Below are 20,754 nucleotides of genomic sequence, written 5' to 3' on the forward strand. Positions count from 1 at the left end.
TATGTTTCGCTTTTTTCATAACCAATTAGCAGAGAAATTGGGTCAATTTTGAGGTGTGTGTGTGTGTGTGTGTGTGTGTGTGTGTGTGTGTGTGTGTGTGTGTGTGTGTGTGTGTGTGTGTGTGTGTGTGTGCGTGTGTGTAGGTGTGTGTGTGTGTGTGTGTGTGTGTGTGTGTGTGTGTGAGTGGGTGGGTTTGTGTGTGTGTGCATGCATGCGTGCACACACAAAGGCGCACAAACACACACATAGGCAGACACAGTGTTCGTAGAAGCTATTTTAGTCTCTTTTCTGTCATCATATACTGTATACAAAGACTTCTGACATCACATGGACTTGGACGTGAATGTGAGTCTTTAGAAAGAGGGGACGCACACCTCGAAACCAATGTCGAAAGATACTGTATATTACAACAACACATGGGTTAAAAAAAAAAACACTGATGACGAGGATGAGGATGATCACGGCGGTGATGGACATCATCATGGTCGTCATCATAATTGTGGCGGTGAAGGTATCGTAGCCGCTGTCAGGTTGCCTTGCCGATGATGAGGATGCTCATGAGGAAGACCATGATGAAGAAGATCCACATGAAGAACCTATCCATCACCTTGGCGATCTTCTTCCACTCCGCTCCCTTGGCGTTTGTGGCTCTCTGCTCACGAAAGCAGTTGGTGATGTACTGGATGTTTTTCATTACCTGCAAACAGAGAGAGATGGATACAGAGCAGAGGGGGCTCAGGTTTGGGCCAAGTAGCCCCATATGCTCCCTTGTGCTCTACCAAACATATTATGGTCTTCCCTAGTCTTTATATGAATTTGGAGGTCGGAAATGTTATTTAGACTCTGGGGGGGGATGACATACGTACACCTTGCCGTTTTGGCCAGGGTTTTAAGTCTTTTAAGATTAACAAGCCTAAACAAGCTGTTCAGAGGTATTGCCCTTGGTGGTGTCACAAGGGGACACTAGCAAGGGATTAGCTTTGATTAATCAATTATCTGGGCTTTTTGGAGCCAGAAAACACTGCTTACCCCAGTTTGTAAACATTAATTAAAAATAAAATGTATTCTTGGGTGTGGGGTTTTGGCGCCCCCTATGGGTCATCTTTATGTGAACATGGATTATGAACATGTTATCAGTCCTGAACGAAGAGTCTGCTTCACTGTGCTCCTTCACTCACACATCTGATATTAAATGCAATTCTTAGTAACTCAAACCTGCTAGAATATGCACATAAAGATAGAAAGAGAGCATGCAACAAAGTGCCGTACTGTATTGTACCCATTCTGCAATCTGTTAAATAAAGTTTTCATTCATTCATTCATTCATGAGATAGAGAGACAGGCCTATAAGCATCAACATACTGTATAAGTGCTATTATTTACATGGGTAGAAGCAATAGATAGATTTGATCTAAATAAAGCTGTTAGAATTGGAATTAAGAAGAACTGCATTTGTTAATTAGATGCCTAAGTGAAGTAAAGGAGTATGCTGAGATTGGGTTGACATATGGATTCAGTTTTATGATGATTTGACAAACTGGTAATAAATTATGCCAATTTTGTACTAGACTACACACTTTCTAAAGTTGATCAGTTACTGGCGGACATACGATTCATCCAATTCATCTGACAATTTATGTGTGTGTAACTATATGGTGCTACTAAAGTTGGTGTTTATAGGGCAAAAGTATAATAGCTAAATGGTGGAAATGCAATAAAGCAGAGCATGAATGGTCCCAGTGGAAAAGTTGTAGAACAAAGACACTGGACATATTATAGTTCCATTTCAATCTGATTTACTGGTGTAAATATGAGTCTTAGCCCGTTTATTAATCAGCACAAATCCTTTACATTACCCCTGGCCATTTTCCTGAGCATAGCGTACTTAGAATAGAACAATTTTGCCTTATTTACCTTTTTTAAAGATGCAAACATTTTACTGTATATGTAATGTATATATAACATAACACATACATAAGGAGCAGCAGTGGCTCAGAAGGTAGGGCAGTTGTCTGGTAATTTGAGATTCTGGCTTTTATGTCGAAGTGTCCTTGATGCTTAAACCCCTAACTGCTCTCGATGAGGTTGTTGGCGCCTTGCATGGCGGCCTTTTCTGTCCGTGTGTGTGGATGTGGGGCACCAATTGTTAAGCAATTTGGGTGGTGGGAAAACTAATTGAAAAGCACTTTATAAAGTCCATATACCATTTATTATGGTGATAAACTACAGAATTATATAGAAGAAACCTACTCAAAATGGGAGCATGTCTATGTTCCCCGGGTCCTATGTTCCCCGGTAGCGATAGATAGTCAGACCACCAGCCCTGATTCCAAACTCTAACCTTAACCGACTTCGAAAGAGGGCCTAAGCATAACCAGTTCGAAACAAGGCGGACATTAATAATTAATAAAATAATAAAAATGTATACAATTTTCAATCAATCAATCAATCGGGGAACATAGGACCCGGGGAACATAGGGATGACCCCCTCAAAATGATCTCCTGGTCATGCTAACAAATTGGACGACTCGTAAACAAGTCATGCTTGGCCCATGAAGGTCTCTCTCTCTCTCTCTCTCTCTCTCTCTCTCTCTCTCTCTCTCTCTCTCTCTCTCTCTCTCTCTCTCTCTCTCTCTCGCTCTCTCTGCATGTCTACTTCCTTGTTTATGTTAAACTCACCGCTTTCAGCAACACAATACGAGCATTGATTTCTTTGACAAGAGGCCGCCGTGACCAGGGGATACATTTAACATAGGTATCATCCATATTGTCCATCACCATACCGGTATGGTCCTGTAAGCTGTGGGAGTTAGTCATTTAAGTTTGACATGTCATTATATCGCCGGCCTTCTGGTCAATATGAGTGTCTGGCCTCCTCGCTGAGTAGTGGCTCACCATGGGAGCACACCTTGTACATCTGGTAGCTGTGGGACTTATGGTTCCTGCACTGGTTAAAATAATGAGTCAGTGACTCAGTCAGTCAGTTACTGTCAGTCAGAGGACAGTTGTGTGTAAAGGCGGTGTTAAGTGTAAGTATTAATATTTGCATGTAACTGCACTTTAACTGTTCCACAGTAAGAGGGCGCTATAGGCGTAAGGAGACGCAGCTATTGTAGCTGACGTCAGGTATCAGGTATAAGGGATTGTTCCCTCCCCCTCTGTCTCTCTCTCTCTAGTGGTGCAATGTACATATGAAAATAAACCACGCCAGTTAAGGCTAAAGAAGACCTCGTCGTCATGACCAGTTATTGCTCCCCATGTGACTCTGTCAACAGGCGGCTCTATGCATTGTGAAAAGACAAGATAGAAAGTGTCTTAAAACAACAGTACATAGTAAGACGGTATGTTGTGGTGATTCACCTTTTTATGTTGAAGGCAGGTGCAGGGGCAGGCTGGCATGTGGTACTTTTCGGAGATGTAGGGCAGGCCCCCATTCAGGTGCTGGAGGTTCAGTAGTGGAGGGGCCTCGTAGTCCAGGTTGTCACATCCAATCTGGTGGTACCGTCGCGGGGGGCCCCTCTGCCCCTCACCGCCCTCCCCTCTAGAGGAGTGCTTGGGCTTGCTGTGGTTGTTGTGGTTGTTGTAGTGGTGGAGGCTGTTGTTGGCGTGGCCGTTGGCCTGACGAAGGTTGTCGTGGTTTTGGTGGTGGTTGCTGTGGTGATTATTGTACTGGTGCGGGTCATTGTCGTGGTAGTAGAGATTGTCATCGGAACAGTCGTCATACCCAAGGCCACCCATTGGTTCTTCAGAGTAGAGTGGGGTTCTCTCGCTCTCCGGTGTGGTGCAGTTCTCCCCCACCTCGTAGACGAAGAGGATCTTGGACATGTAGTCTATGATGAGCACTTTGGCCCAGCGGGGGACTGGCTTGGCCTCAGCACCACAAAAATGAATGTTCATGATGAAGATTGTGAGAGAGGTGGAGGCTGTGATCATAGTCATGGTGGCTATGTAGTACTTGCCTGAGGGAAAGAACAGACAGATTGGTGTTAGCCTACTTGAAGGAGGTAGATGGAGATGGATGCAGGCATGCACACACACACACACACACACACACACACACACACACACACACACACACACACACACACACACACACACACACACACACACACACACACACACACACACACACACACACACACACACACACACACACACACACACACACACACACACACACACACACAATTTCATATTGATATCAGAAGGGCCCCAGTTAGTCCCACTCCTGCTAGAATGCTCAATAAGCTCATGTGTTGGCATTGCAACAATGTAATGTTGCCACCTCCACTCTCAGAAGCACTTGGTAGAATAAGATCAAATTCTGGTATCGCCAACATACCATGTAGCCAAAATGAGGGATACTGAGGGCAAATCACAGAGCCAATTTTTTTTTTTTTCTTAGAAAGTCTTCTACTTCCGTTCGTAAGCACAGAATTTAGAATGTGTGCACGCACAAAAAAAACGGGATTTATCACACGTGCGTACACAGGTCCTACGCACACCTGTCTTGATAAATATCACTTTGATCCTACGCTGCGGCTCGTGCACAGTTTCACGTATTTGCATACAACAACCGCCCGTAATTAACCATATACGGTAATGGAACACCCCCATGAAATGTGGAAAAGTGGACTAAGCCGAGGGAAGCGTGTTATGGAGAAATACACGACAGGCTGACAGACATGTACATGGTGATGTCGGATATTAACTTCCTAAAAGACAATTGCTGCCTGGACACCGCAAACACTAATAAAGACCATTAACCACTGTTTTGCCGTTGCCCGTTGGTGTCATAATGCATGCTGGAATAAGAATGCCTTTCTTCATTTCTTTTTAATATTAATAATTATTATATTACAATAAAAGACAGCTCCGTCTTTTAATACACACATATATTGTACAGTAACGTCAAATAAATACGTACAGTCCCCGCTGAAATAAAGGTTCTGCACGCACGTACCAGCAGTGATCTACAGCATAAAAGATAGCCACTTTATACTATTCTGAGTAGATAATTCATCTGTATCGCAACAGAGTCACGGATCTGGTCGGGGCAGGTAGCATTATGTCGGGAAAATCTTTATGAAATAAACAAATGTGAATTAAAGAATTTAAAACAAAGTTTAGCATATTAAATCGTTTTATAAGCTTATAGCTTTTTTCGTGCTGATTTGAGAAGGGTCCAGCTGCAGAGCCGGAGAGCAACGCTCTCAGGGCCAAGATAGCACTTATACTATTTTGAGAGAGACAGCAGAGAGACAGACAGCAGAGAGACAGACAGACAGACACTGTTCCACAGTGTGTGTGTGTGTGTGAGAGAGAGAGAGAGTGTGTGTGTGTGTGTGTGTGTGTGTGTGTGTGTGTGTGTGTGTGTGTGTGTGTGTGTGTGTGTGTGTGTGTGTGTGTGTGTGTGTGTGTGTGTGTGTGTGTGTGTGTGTGTGGTGTGTGTGTGTGTGTGTGTGTGTGTGTGTGTGTGTGTGTGTGTGTGTGTGTGTGCGTGCATGCGTGTGTGACACACACACACACTGTGGAACAGTGTCTATCTGTCTGTCTGTCTGTCTGTCTCTCTGCTGTCTGTCTCTCTGCTGTCTCTCTCAAAATAGTATAAGTGCTATCTTGACCCTGAGAGCGTTGCTCTCCGGCTCTGCAGCTGGACCCTTCTCAAATAAGCACAAAGCTTTTGAAAGCTTATTTCCGCATTGAAACTAATGCATGCAACTGAGGAGCGCATATGCCGTCCGTCTGCAGTAACGATATTCTACCACCGGGCATCAGCTACGCATGCTCCGAGCTGTGCGTAGATATAAGCAGTGATGCAGTCGTAATATGGGCAATGCCCAAACGCCACATGCACGCGCATACATGTTCTCGGTTGCGCACAGAACAGATGATTATTATGCATAACAATGTTTTAAATGTAATTGTAGTTACAATTTCTTTAATTGAATTAACTTAAACTAGAAAAGTAAATACAAACTAAATTAACAATGTAACTTAGAGTTATTTACAGAAGGACAGTTTCCTTCAGACTGAAGCACAACTTGTCTCATCCTTCCAGTCGGGCACCAACCCCCCACCAATTGGTAGCCTACAGGGCTTGTATTTTGGTTTGGCACTTCTCGTTGATTGGTATCCTTCCTATTATTATGCAAAGTCTAGGTTATAAGTGCCGGCCGGGTACTTATCGCACGGCGCGACGAGTCCAGTGACAATTGTGAACGCATTTTTGTGCGCGCGTGCACATCATTGCGCGCACTTCTGCCTCAGTGACCTACACCTAAACGGCGTTTAACCGCATTTGTGCACGACTGCATGCCTGGATATAAGCACAAAGTCAAGCACAGCGTTGCGTTGTTATTATGGGCTGAGCCGCCACGCAGGATAATGACGCCGCGCGCACGCGCGCGTGCACACGCACGCGCGGCCCCGCGCGCATGCGCATATGTTCCCTCGCGCACAATAATACACTTTGTTTGTATAGCCTTTCATACAGAAACTGCAGCTCAAAGTGCTTCACAACAGAATTAAGACAGGCATAAAATGAGCACATAAAGTGCAGACATATAAAATCAGTTTTTCACATTAGGATCTAACATCCCAACAGGCAACCTTGTTTATGGTTTGATTCAGTTTTAATATAAATAATAAAAATAAAGAGAAGATTAATTAATTATCTACTCAGTCCCGAAGTTTGTGATGTAGATATGGAATGTCCCGGGTTGCTGCTGTTTGCAGAGTGTGTTGTTGTCCGGGGGTGAGTGGTGGTGGGTGGGGGGTTGAATCAAAACAGTTGTCAATTCGGAATTGACGGCTGTTTTGATTTGGCCCTTCGTTCGCCGTCGTTCACCTTTGGACGGCGGTGCACTCTGTGGGCAGCGGCAACTTGGGACGTTCCATATTTACATCACAAAGAGTCCCAGACTGGTTGAAGACACCAGCCTATAGCGGCTATTGTTATGATAATGCGAGGTAGCGCCGCAGGTAAACACAACGATCCGAGCCGAGCGCAGCGCGTTCTCGCGAGCGCGTGCATGTGCGTGCACGCGCTTCTGCTCAAATCTTTAATACTCAGTGAGGTACCACTGAGTGGTACCCCGTGCCATGAACAACGCATGCCTGGTCAAGCACAAGTTCAAATTGATAAGTCCCACACTTTGCTTAGAAATGATCGTACGCACGGGTTAAGCACATATCTGTGCGTACGCAACATTGATAAATGAGGGCCCTGGAATGAGGGCCTGAGAATAAGTAAAATAAAGTAAAAGCAGCCTGCAACGAGTAAGTAGATGGAATAACACAATTGAATCTCAATTCTGCTGCCTTTATAGATACAAGGCTTTGAATCTTAATACACCAGTCTTTATAGATACAAGGCTTTAAATGTCAATACTGCAGCCTTTGCAGATACAAGGGTTTGAATTTCAATATTGCAGCCTTTATACATACACATCTTTAATAAAAAATGTTGGAGCCTTTATAGATATTTATTTGAATCTCATTAATATACTGCAGCCTTTACAGATACAAGGCTTTGCATCTCATTACTATACTGCAGCCTTTATAGACACAAGGCTTTGAATCTCAATACTGCAGCCTTTATAGATACAAGGCTTTGAATCTCAATACTGCAGCCTTTATAGATACAAGGCTTTGAATCTCAATACTGCAGCCTTTATAGATACAAAGCTTTGAATCTCAATACTGCAGCCTTTATAGATACAAGGCTTTGAATCTCAATACTGCAGCCTTTATAGATACAAGGCTTTGAATCTCAATACTGCAGCCTTTATAGATACAAGGCTTTGAATCTCAATACTGCAGCCTTTATAGATACAAGGCTTTGAATCTCAATACTGCAGCCTTTATAGACACAAGGCTTTGAATCTCAATACTGCAGCATTTATAGATAAAAGGCTTTGAATCTCAATACTGCAGCCTTTATAGCTACAAGGCTTTGCATCGCAATACTGCAGCCTTTATAGACACAAGGCTTTGAATCTCAATACTGCAGCCTTTATAGATACAAGCAGGGGCGTAGCTGGGGGGGGGGGGGGGGGGGGTAGCTTAGGATGATTCCAAGGGCCCAGCACTGGGCCCCCCCCCAAAAAAATTATTTTTTTTACTAGACATCACTCAGGTGTATTATTGATGCTCTCATTGATACTATGTTTGTTTCTGAAGTGTGTGTGTGTGTGTGTGTGTGTGTGTGTGTGTGTGTGTGTGTGTGTGTGTGTGTGTGTGTGTCATGTGTGTGTGTGTGTGTGTGTGTGTGTGTGTGTGTGTGTGTGTGTGTGTGTGTGTGTGTGTGTGAGATATATAGAGAGAGAGGGGGGGCTTTGGTAGACTATTGCATTGGTCCATTCATTGAAGATGAACGCAATGCGACATCCTTTACTAGGCTCACCCACCAACAGTGCAGGTGCTGAACTGCTGATCCGAATGTATAGATAAAAACCATATTATGCGTTTTCATCAATAAAAAAATGGCCAAAAAAATGTCCGCTTACGCGCGCTCGCATTCACTAGGGGCCTACAAATACATTATTTCATGGGGCCCAGAATCTGGAGCTACACCCCTGGATACAAGGCTTTGAATCTCAATACTGCAGCCTTTATAGATACAAGGCTTTGAATCTCAATACTGCAGCCTTTATAGATACAAGGCTTTGAATGTCAATACTGCAGCCTTTATAGACACAACACACAAGGCTTTGCGTTCACCTATGTAGGGCACGTTCTCGGAGGGCGGCATGCTCTCGGCCACCATCAGCTGGAACACGGTGAGGGCCAGCAGCACCGTGACCCCCAGGGAAACCTTTTCCCCCGAGTCGGCGGGCAAGTAGAAACCCAGGGGAGCGAGGAAGGAGATGAGGAAGCAGGGGAGGAGCAGGTTGAAGATGTAGAAGGCGGAGCGGCGCTTCAGGTGGAGGGTGTAGGTGATGTCTGGGTAAGGGTCGGAGCAGCAGCCGTACATGATGACGTTCTTCACCGCCGGCATGCCGTGGCACTCCCACTCAACGTTCTCCACGAAGTCTGACAGCTCCCCGCTGGGCATGCCCATGGCTATATCCACCTGGGGAGAGGACAGACATAGAGGGTTGTTCAATTGACATATTTCAATCTCCGCCCTCTTTTCTTGATCCTCTAATCGCAACTGTTGGTTCCCTTGGACAAACCTTTTTTGTCAGAGGAAAGCAACAGTTGTGATTGGAGGATCAAGAAAAGAGGGTGGTTTTGAGATACAGTAGGTCAATTGAAATACAGGAATGCACACATACAGTATATGATATATATATATATATATATATATATATATTAATATGCAATATATAATATGCATGCACACACACACTTTTACGTTCCCCATTATCTTAGTGTATGTGTGTGAATATATGTATTTGTGTGTACATATGAACAAATGTAGTGTGCAATGGTTAATAGATAAAGTGTTGTCAGGTAGAATCGGTAATGCCATCCAATAGTGATCTCTAGGCAAAATAGTCCCTTTTGGTATTGCACTTTGTTTACATTCTTTGTTTTGATCTGATGTGTGGGTTGGAGTTGCTGGCCACACCTTAGGCTCTGCCAAGATAGGTCTGGAAAATACCTAGTAAAATAAGTTACTATATTGATATATATATATATATATAAATACTATATAATAGTAATATAGTACTGTAACTTATTATACTGTGCATTTCTACAGAGGTGTGGCCAATCATCAAATTTGCTGATGACACAGTAGTGGTGGGCCTGATCTCTGCCAACGACGAGAGGGCCTACCTGGAAGAGGTAGAGAATCTGTCACAGTGGTGTCAGGAGAACTGCCTCTCCCTGAACGTCAGCAAAACAAAAGAGATGATTGTGGACTTCAGGAGGTCGGGGGTCAAGGATTACAGCCCCCTCAGCATCGACGGGGCACCGGTTGAGAGAGTGAACAGTTTCAAGTACCTCGGAGCCCACATATCCGAGGACTTGACATGGACCACACACATTGACAGTGTTGTGAAGAAGGCACGACAACGCCTCTACTTCCTTAGGCGCCTAAGGAAGTTCCAATTCAGTCAGAAGATCCTTAAGAACTTCTACTCATGTACAATAGAGAGCATCCTGACTGGCAACATCACCTCCTGGTTTGGGAATAGCACTGCACAAGACCGTAGCAGACTACAAAGAGTGACACGTTCAGCCGAACGCACAATTGGAGGGGGGCTTCCCACCCTCCAGAACATTTACAACAAGCGGTGCAGGGGCAAGGCTAAGAGAATTATCAAGGACTCCAGCCACCCGAACAACTGCCTCTTTGAACTACTGCGGTCAGGCAAGCGATACCGGAGTCTTAAGGCGAGCACAGAAAGACTCAGAAGAAGCTTCTATCCCCAGGCCATCAGGCTGCTCAACGAACAATAAACACTATGCAACAACCATCAAATGCACACAGCACACACACCCACACGCACACACTCACTTAAACAAACAACACACTGCAGCACCCACTCTACACACTTTAGATCACCTAAACACACTTTACACTTTATATTTATTGGTAAAGGATTTGCACTACAACTCGTACACCAGGGGTGGGCAATTATTTTTCCCGGGGGGCCGAATGAGCAACTGAAAATATGTTGGAGGGCCGGGCCAAAATTCCAAACTCAATTATGCATAATATACATTTTATTTCTATATAAAAAGCAGTAAATGGCATTGTTTTGACCCCTGGTAAGAGTGTATGTTATTATTTGGCAATTAAAAGGTGAGGTTAGCTTTCAAAAATATCATTTATTCAAATAGAATTTATTTCCAAAATGATAAAAAAAAATGTGAAACATTAATAACAAAGGGCATGTATGAAAAAGTGCTATACAAATAAAGTTATTATTTTGAGTTTCATATACTATTGAAACAAGGATTTTCTTAGCTTTCTAAAGACATCACATCATCTTATAGCCAAAATAAACAAGACATGTCACTGAACTGTGTAAAGAAAAGTGTCCCAGTAGCCTTTTTTACTTTACATGCCTATATTAAACATTTAATGTTTTCAGAACTGTGCAAAAAAAATATATCAAGTGTCCCATTTCACTTGTTATATTTCCACATTTTAGTGTTCTTCAGCTCTTTTTTTTTTCATTCAGTGTGATAAATCCAGTCTCTGTTGAGCTTTAACAAGTCCATCAAAGTCAGGTTGCATGTCTGAGGTGGAGATGCGAAGCACAGCTGCCAGATGTTCATCAGTGAGAGAGGATCTGTACCTGGACTTGGTAAACGTCATGACTGAGAATGTCTGTTCTTCACATATAGGTGGATCCAAAGAGAACCAAGATCTTCTGAGCATGTCTCCTCATGTTTGGAAAGTTCTCCTTGAGAGCAGAGTAGAACTCTAGCAGTGATGCTGACTTAAAGTGCTCTTTCAGTAGTGAATCAGACTGCAGGTCAATGAGTTCAAGCTGAACATCAGTGGTTGCACTATCAACACTGCAGGTAAAGGGAGAGGAAACCAGCTGCATTTTTTTTTAACACTTTAACCGCCGCGGACAAGAATACACGTCATTCGGAGCCATGCTCATTCTGCCGAAGACGCCGTAACTCGTCTTTGATGTCAATATTTCAAAAATCTGTCATCTTTCTGGAGCCCTGAGATGTACTGGTGAGCTCCACTCAACTGTCTAACGGTTCGAGAGCGCCATCTGGAAGTGCCCATCCATATGTGCTCTGGGCACTCGCGATCGGTAGCCGGACTCCATCTCAACACACTGGATGATCAATCGCTCGCCCTAACTCAATAAACAACGTTATTTGGACGTATATAGTATTATACAACCTGGAAATGGTTCATCAGGATCAACATCCCATAATCGAAAACGGTCTACTCCACGCTGATCGTCCAACGGCGCGAGGAACATATGGTAAGATTCAGCGTTATTTTCTAACCTATTCCATATAAACTGCTATGATGAACATATGACCCACTCTGGATGAATCATCTAACGCTGCCCACGGAATTATAAACGATCCCCCGCCCATCCGGTCATCATCAGATCATACGTAGATCATTCTAGAAGTACGTCCAGTTGACATTTTTCATCTTGCGCCGATCGCTACCAAACTGTATTTCATCATCAATATAATGCATTTAGGGCTATAAATCACGTTCTGAAGAAAGCTGCAGAAAACGATAAAAACATACTTATACTTCAGACCATATTTTAGTATGAATATGTGAATGAAAAAGTTTAACGTTGCTACACCCTGAACAATACATATAGGACATTGAATGGGCCATAATAATGGCAATGTAGCAATAGAATTTAACAAGTTATAGCCCTGCAAAGAAGGGGAACTTCTCCATAGACAAATAGAGCTGGCGAGGGATGGTACATTATGAATTTAACCCATGGCGATCAAAGTGTTAAAAAAAAAATTTATTATCATGTAATCTTTCGCGGGCCGGTCAGAATCATCCCGCGGGCCGTATCCGGCCCGTGGGCCGTACAATGCCCAGGTCTGTCGTACACCTTACTGTAAATTGTACCTAAATTGTACCTCATCCCATTTCTGCTCTGCACTATATAGTATTGTATATTAGTACATTGCATAGAATATTGTATATTGTATGGTAACTCAGTTACTTCTATTCTGCATCGAACATTGTACATATGTCTATACTGAACACTGTGACCTTTTGTACTTCTATTTTACATGCTATACCATTTTATTTCATACTATCTTGTCTAGCACAGTCTCTGGAGTGTAACAGTAAGAAGCATTTTGTATAAAAGTATTCTGTACTTCTGTATGACAACTATTAAAGAAACTTGAAACTTGAACTATAGCAACCCCATCCCTATCCCCATTCAACTCCAACCCAAACATCAGACCAAAACAAAAGAATGTAAACAAAGTGTAATACCCAGCGGGGCTATTTTCTCGCTGTTTGACACTATTACAAATTCTACCTTATAAATGTGCATGTAAATTGTGTGCTGTGAGAGTTGTCTGCCCCTCTGTCTATATCTGGAGATGCCTGTAGACATGTCAGCATGTAAATATAATCCTGTGTTTTCTCTTATCTCATATCTTAAAGCATACAACCAAATATCAAGTGAACTAAAAACAATAATAATGATCTACACTGAATTGTTGATAAATGAGGGCCCTGGTCTTAAATCTTAGAATTCTAGGACTCTATAACTTTCAATGGCCCGTAGCCATCTTCGAGACATCCTAATTTCTCAAAATTCGAATCACACAGGTGAAATGCCCCCTTTAACAATGGCGATGGGTAATAGATTAACTGTCGTCTCGTCTTATATTTTCATAATATAAGAACACAAGAGGGATGCTTGTAAATATTGGTTCTGTGAGAATGTTAGCATGCCCAAATTATGGTAGTGACCAAAACATTAAAACATTATGGAAATACCACTTTTTCGCAAGGGGTGTGCAGACCTGGTTGCCGTTGTAGGTCCAGGAGCCGAAGGTGAGGTTGCACTGCTGCCAATCGAAGGGGAAATAGGACACGTCCACAACACAGGAGCTCTTGGTGATGGCTGGAGAATCCCAGGTGATCTCCCCATTGTAACGCAGCACCACGTTGGTGTCGGCAGAACCAGATGACTCCTCGTCTGCCCTGTACAGAGAGAGAGAGAGAGAGAGAGAGAGAGAGAGAGAGAGAGAGAGAGAGAGAGAGAGAGAGAGAGAGAGAGAGAGAGAGAGAGAGAGAGAGATTGTATACCATGTATTGAGGTGTATCCATAGGCATGTGCATCATTCTAGTCACAGACGAATAGACATAAATACACTTCATGATTGCATGCATACACATAAACACTGAGTGCATACATATATACACACACACACACACACACACACACACACACACACACACACACACACATACACACACTACTTCACATACACAGGTTAAAGAATTATACTGGTGTTTGCAATCGTTGACATTAACTGTCTCTTTCACTAATTCATGGTGGTGTCTGCACACAGGCAGTGGTTTTGGAGATATCACAGTGTTTCCATGCCTCCGGAAGAAGCCACTCATTCTTGTACAATATGAAAAACAACTTCCACAGACTTGAAGATTGAGTTAGATAATCGATCACATCACAGTGAACATGACTTTGAACTTTGTTATCTCCACAAGGCTACAGTATGAGGCTAATCTATTCATGAGGCTGATTTTGGTGACCCGCATATAGTAGTGCTAACATCAGGCCAAATCCTTCTGTCTGCCCATGATATATCTATATATCTCGACAAATCATGACCGCTTTCCCATTAAGTTTGCTGTGCACATGTATGACCCCTAGAGGAAGAAACCTGTTGACTTTGGTGACCCTGTTACCTTTCCTCTAGCGCCACCATCAGGCCAAGCCTTCCATTTTCATAGCACACATCCACTAGTTATGCAGTCACACATTTTGTTGTGAATATTGATGATCCCTGGATGGATAAACCTTTTGATTTTGGTGACCCTGTGACCTTTCTTCTACTGCCACTATTGTGGCCTGGGTCTGTTGAGACTGGCAATATCTGCAACTCTTCTGTTTCTGTCATCTACCCAGTAAAATGTTGCATGTGAAAGGTTTTTCCATATACTGTAGCTTGCTAGCATTTATATTAGCTTGCTAGCATTCAAAGACCTCCGATTGGATTTATTGTCTATAGCGAGCGTTCAAAGCAAACACCCCCCCCCCCCCCTTTCATGTCTTGTGAACCATTTGTCGTAGAGACTTGCGGGGGGGCACCATTGGACTCAACAGGGAGATGATTTGTTTGCCCCGTGTCCTACTCTTAGGTTGGCGGCATTTGTAGTTGTTTAATATTAAAATGTTCTTTTGTTTTCTTTTGTTCATCATCTCTCTCTCACTCTCTCTCCCTCCCTCCCTCTCTCTCCGTCACTGACTTGTTGTAGAGGACGATGTCGGGCCTCCAGACCAGGTCGCTGGGGATGCGGATCACCTCCAGGTCGTCATAGTCCTCCTTATTCCACTTCAGGTTGGCATCGTGCCACACCTGCCTGATCCACAGGTAGGTGGTTAGAACCTGGTTCCTCTCATCCTGCATACACACAAACACAGTGTTTTTTTTATTAATTCATTCGTTTTAATTTTTATTCTGTTCTGTTTTCAACAAAAAAAATATTTTTTGTTTGTTATTGTAATATCGATGGTATGTCAGGGGCAAGATTAAGACGTTCTGAATAGGTATTGTGCATGACTCACAGTCATGCACACATCCCAGTCTCAATGAATATAATGCATCAATGCCTCCTCGTGCTTGCTGTGTTGACAAATTTGACCAAATTGACAAAGACTAAAACTAAAGAAATGTTCTGTATAGTTTTATTTAATTTTTGTTTGTTTTGTAAGTACACAATACTTTCAGTTAGTTTTCATTTTTTATTTCAGTTAGCTAAAATGTTTAGTTTTTTCACACCTAGTTTTAGTTGACTATAATAACCTTGGTTAATATAAGACTCAGAGACACTCACACATAGAAAGGTAAAGTTACATGTGGGAGGTACAGACTGAGGCACGGCTGGGTAGCATAGTGGACTAAGCACTCGCCTACCACCGCAGAGACTCTGGGATCTAATCCAACTGTCAGCGGTACCTCCGGCTTGGTCAGTCGTCCCTACTAACACAATTGACGGTGTTAGCGGGTGGGAAGCCGGTGGGGTATGTGTCTTGGTCGTTGTAAACTGCGACTCCTACTGTTCAGCAGGGAGGGGATCTGGGGGAAATAGCGTGAACCTCCGCACGCGTTACGTTCCCCCAGTGAAACTCCTCGCTGTCTGAAAAGAAGCGGCCGACGACTCCACATGTATGGGAGGAGGCATGTGGTAGTTCTACACCCTCCCCAGGCCGACAGTGGGGCAATGCGCGCAGTAACCAGGAAGGGAATTGGCATAACGACTAAATTGGGATGGATGAAAAAATACAGAAAGCCCAGGCTGAGACAAATAAGAAGCAACTGGCAACTTCTGTCATCAGCTCTGGAAAAATATGCAGACCTAGGACTATACGAAATTAATGGAGTGAGACATAAAATAGTTTATACCAGTAAAGGTAGAGGTGGCTTATTTGATTAACGATCAACTTTGCCATGTTTAGGGTCTTAGAAATGTATTACAACATGAGGTGCTATTCTTCAAGAGGCCAGGAAACACCCTCCAACCGTGGGTAATCATACCCTCAGATTCGCCGCGGACTTCAGCGATTACACCGCCAGGCATCGCAGGGCCTTCTCTAAGGCTATGAGATACGCTCGTGAGAAGGGCATCAATGTTTTCCTACTCTACCCTGCAACTTTGAAAGTCAAGATGGGCCGCGGAGTTGTTTCCTGCAACCGCCTGTTCACGTCGCCGACCGAGGCGGAGAGCTTCCTTCGACGCGGCTTGATGGCCCCCCCGGCCGATGGGGGCAAGCCGGCCTCGGCGGAGCAGGCTACGGGCATCGGGGAATAACAAGCCCCGGAGCCTTGGTGTGCTAAGTACGAGGCGTGCTTATTTTCCGGCTCTCCAAGCTAACACTGACGTTACCACTCGCCTACCGCAGCTTTTCAGACCAACAGAACGGTAACGCTCATGGTTTATCTACGCTGTATTATTTCAGCAACGGGTATGCATATTGACTATTTTCAAGTGTAATTCAGACGACCTGTGTTTATAACGTATTTGCTTTTTATCGTCTGCACATTGAACTCTGCATTGAACTTCACATATGTAGCACCCTGAATATGTAGCTATTATTCAGAAGTGCTGACTTGCCTTTTATCTCCCCTTTGTGCACAAAGACATATTAACTAGTTTCCATGGATATTCCCTCGAACAATGACGCAAGTTTCCCCTCCTCTCACCGGCTGGAATATGGATTATAAACAGTAAACTAAATCATATTCTATCCACTCAGTGCTTCCTGTGGGGCTAGTTGGTGGTCCAGCAGGGGGCGGCGGTGGCAGGCAGAGCGCACAAGAGAGAGACGGAGAAGGAAGCAAGTCAACGGGAACGGAAGTGAGGAGGAGCGCTCTCTTCGACAGTGGACTTGGACCTGGTCGGTCGTGTCTTGACAGAGCCCCCGTTGTGGACCACACGGGGTAAACGTATTGAACTTGAGTATATGACGGGTTATCCTAGAAGTATCCGTGATAGTGTGTGAGTAAGAGAAACCGAACCCAAGGACTAACGTCCATAGATAAACGTGTTATAGTAGCAGTGTGTGCGGTGTATTAGCTTGCTGCTAACGGCTATATTGACTCCAGTATACTACCGGGCGCGAGACGCTGAAGAGACCGGTGGTGTAGCCAGCCACGTTGCGTTAGCAGTATAACCGAATAGCAGGAGGGCTGTCTGGGACCCACAGAGTAGCTTCAGTTAAGGTAGGGCCAGAGTATTGTCGCGCGTTGACCCAGCGCCGGCCGTCAAACAACCAGTCTTCGCCGGCGTTCGACATCTGCTCTGCACCGGCTGTCTTCAGCCCAGCACGGGAGTTCGTCCCGACCAGCCGAGGTCGCCAGCACCCAGCACGCGCTCTCAGCCCGCTACTGCTCCCTCTGCTCCAGCCCCGCTTGCTAGCGCCCGTGACGAGAGCGTTCGACGCCATCTTGCTACCCGGACAGTGGTGGCGCGGCGAGGCCGCCATCTTGGTTGAGTACATTAGGGCTTCGGTGCCCAGGATCTTATTGCACAGTACACAGTGTGATGCGGCCTACGGGTGAAGCTAACGTTGCTAACTACAGTTCATAGGGGTACCCCATAAACATTACATGCCGGCATTAGTATAGGACTTTTGTTTTGGTACAGTGGGCCCACCTTTTCATTTTCTTTGAGTGTGATAACGTGTTTGTTCTTTAATAATATTTTCCCATCTAATTAACCCTTTCTCTGTGGGGAGGTTACAGACCTGTTGTATCATAAGTAAAGCCTTAGAGAGGTATTATCCCTACCATATAATTAAAGCCTGAGAGAGGTATTATCCATGGTACTAACCCAGACGTGGGTGATGAGTCAAGCACATTGAAGTATATTATCCCGGGTACTAACCCAGAGGTGGGTGTATAATATAAGTGTCTATAAGGTATTGAGTTACAAATTGAGTCATAGTAGGACTTCATTCTATTTGACCATTCCATTAAATCTTTGTAACTGAACAGTACAATTAACATAAAGAATTAGATGGGGTTCTGTGTGCGTGTCCATTCCTGAGCCTATTATTAACTCTTTTGGTGTGGGTAACGTTAATACAATTAACCCTTTCCTATCCAACTTTCCCCTTTTCATTATAAGGTTTCTAATGTCACTGAGGGAGGGTACTGCTTGCGGGGGGAACTAAGTTATTTATTTACAATTCAGTCACTAGAGTGTGGGAGGGTTAAAGGAGTAATTGGGGGAAGTGAGAGCGAGTTGGGGAGTACTGCTGACCGCCCTGGAAGGGAGAGGAAGACCAGAGTACCAGACCAGGTTGGTAAATCCCGGGCCCCATCCACTCCCACTGCCGGCCTCCAGTTGATGCTCCAGACCCAAAGACGAAGGTGCAGTCAGACGGAGCTCTACTGTGTCTCGCTACCCAGTGGCTGTGCACACCCGTTCCCACGAAGGAGGGATAATCCACCCTGCTACACATAGATTGTTTTTATGCATATTGTCTTTTTTCAAGTTTCACTCATACGAACTGTGTTTTACAAGTTTCACTCAAACGAACTGTGTTTTAACGTATCTGCCGGCCGAGGGTGATGGACCCTGCTCGACGGAGCTGTCTACGTGAATCAGGGTATAACAGGCCCTGAGCCTGATTATGCTAAGTTCAAGGCGTGCTGGTTATCCAACTCTCCTAGCTAACACTACCGTTACCACGCGCCTACCATAACTTTGCGCTCCAACAGAACGGTAACGCTCAAGGTTTATCTCCACTGTATTATCTCAACGAGGGGTATGCATATTGCCTTTTTTCAAGTTTAACTCAGACAAGCTGTGTTTTAATGTATCTGCTTTTTATCGTCTGCACAATGGGCCTCATGCATGAAGCGATATAAGAACAGATTTCGTTCTTAACTAGCATTTCCTCTTACTTTGTTCTTACCTGGGATTCAGCAAAGTTTTCTTATTGTTGCTTTTTTCTCAGGCAAGAACAAATTATAAGAGTGGTCGAGAGCACTCTTACCGAAATAAGAAACTCTTACAAAAAAAAAAAAAATAGGCATACCATTGGTTAATTGCCCCCAAATACGATTTTAAAAATACAGAACTTTTCAATAATAATAATATTATTATAACTTATTGCGTGCATACTATCTGAAATGGATTATATATTGCTGTTAGAACAGTTATGCTCTGGCCGCCCAAGCCATTGATTGATTGAAGATTTTATTAACAGATTGCACAATGGGTACAATACAGTAGGGCTCAATACACACAATTGTTAAGGGGATGCAGACCAGAGAAAGACTTTTGTCTTGTTTACATCAGGGTCCCCCATTTTCAATTCATAATGACATTTATGACATACACAACATACAGATATACAGATATATATCATGACATTTATGACATGACATACAGATATGCAGTACTGTATACGTAGCATAGAACGCATATCGCTGCTGGTGGGACAAAACCTCATAAACCTCCAAAAACCCCTCTGTATTACTGCTGAATGATGTTTTTGAGTGTGCAGTGCATCCACAGCTAAAGAGATTGGTTTTATCGGGTATCACAGTGGCTAAAAAGCTGATAGCATCACGATGGTTCCAACCGGAAAAAATTTGCCGAAAGGTCTGGATTATTACATATCTCGATGTGATTTATCAAGAAATATCTACAGCAAGAATTTTGGGTCTCAATGAATCCAAAATGACAATGTGGTTAGAAGTGGTGGAGAGAATAAAAGCTAGCATATAATGGTAGTGTCTGGTTAGGAGCGAGGGATAATGGATGGATTATCCAATGGGGGGTACGAGCTGGAGCATATGTGTGTAGGGTATTAGATAGCAGGTATTAGGGGTATATCCTGTATAAGACATTTAACTAAATGGTGATTTCATTGGATGTGCACTGTTAATAATGCTTGTATATCTTATCGTGTGTTGTCATGTGTGTTTATACGTTTGTTTAAAAAATTATAAAAAAATAAAATACAAAAAAATAACTCCAAAAACCCAACTTTTCAGCAGATGAAAAAAACTAACACAGATTTGGGGGCGAATAGAGTTACGAGGTTTAGACAGATGATTGGTTTAATGCTTTCCCATTGTGTAGACTTTGTAAAACCACACACACATGAAGGATGATCTACTGAGTTGATAAAAAAAAAATATATGGAGTTAGGATGTTTTGTCCCGCCAGCAGCGATATTTAGAGATCGTCTATATCAGTGGTTCCCAAACTTCTGTTTTATGCGGACCACTAGATTGTTATCAAGAACATTTGCGGACCACCTCGTATGCAAACAGTAAAACATAAATAAATAAACAACTGACTTAAACCCAGTAATACACCCTCTTCTTGGACCAAGTAAGGTTTCGTCGATAATCCAATGTACAGTTACCCCCACCCGCCTACCCATCGCCCCCCACCCCACCCCACCCATCCACCCACCTCCAATGTACAGTCCCCCCCCCCCCACACCCCACCCCACCCAAAAAGTGGCTGGCGGCTAACGTTCGGCTAACTAGCTCTGGTGTTGTGGTCGTGGTAGCTACATGCTAAGCTAACGTTAATCACATCATATCGAACCG

The 20,754-nt window shown here is 43.7% G+C and overlaps 1 protein-coding gene across 1 annotated transcript in view; it reads right to left on the bottom strand.

Annotated features, from left to right (window-relative positions):
- Positions 1 to 526: 526 nt before the first annotated feature.
- Positions 527 to 20,754, bottom strand: part of chrna9a (cholinergic receptor, nicotinic, alpha 9a) — a gene marked incomplete at its 3' end in the record, with an annotated part of 47,664 nt that continues 27,436 nt past the window's right edge. Inside the window, exons 3-7 of the mRNA XM_084319032.1 lie at positions 14,927 to 15,081; positions 13,456 to 13,636; positions 8,725 to 9,076; positions 3,361 to 3,959; positions 527 to 697 (exon numbers count right to left, since the gene is read on the bottom strand). Of these exons, the coding sequence (XP_084175158.1) occupies positions 527 to 697; positions 3,361 to 3,959; positions 8,725 to 9,076; positions 13,456 to 13,636; positions 14,927 to 15,081 (1,458 nt within the window). The remainder of the gene's footprint in view (positions 698 to 3,360; positions 3,960 to 8,724; positions 9,077 to 13,455; positions 13,637 to 14,926; positions 15,082 to 20,754) is intronic.

The sequence above is a fragment of the Notolepis coatsorum genome (assembly GCF_963971535.1).
Source record: "Notolepis coatsorum genome assembly, chromosome: 7".
NCBI lineage: Eukaryota > Metazoa > Chordata > Actinopteri > Aulopiformes > Paralepididae > Notolepis > Notolepis coatsorum.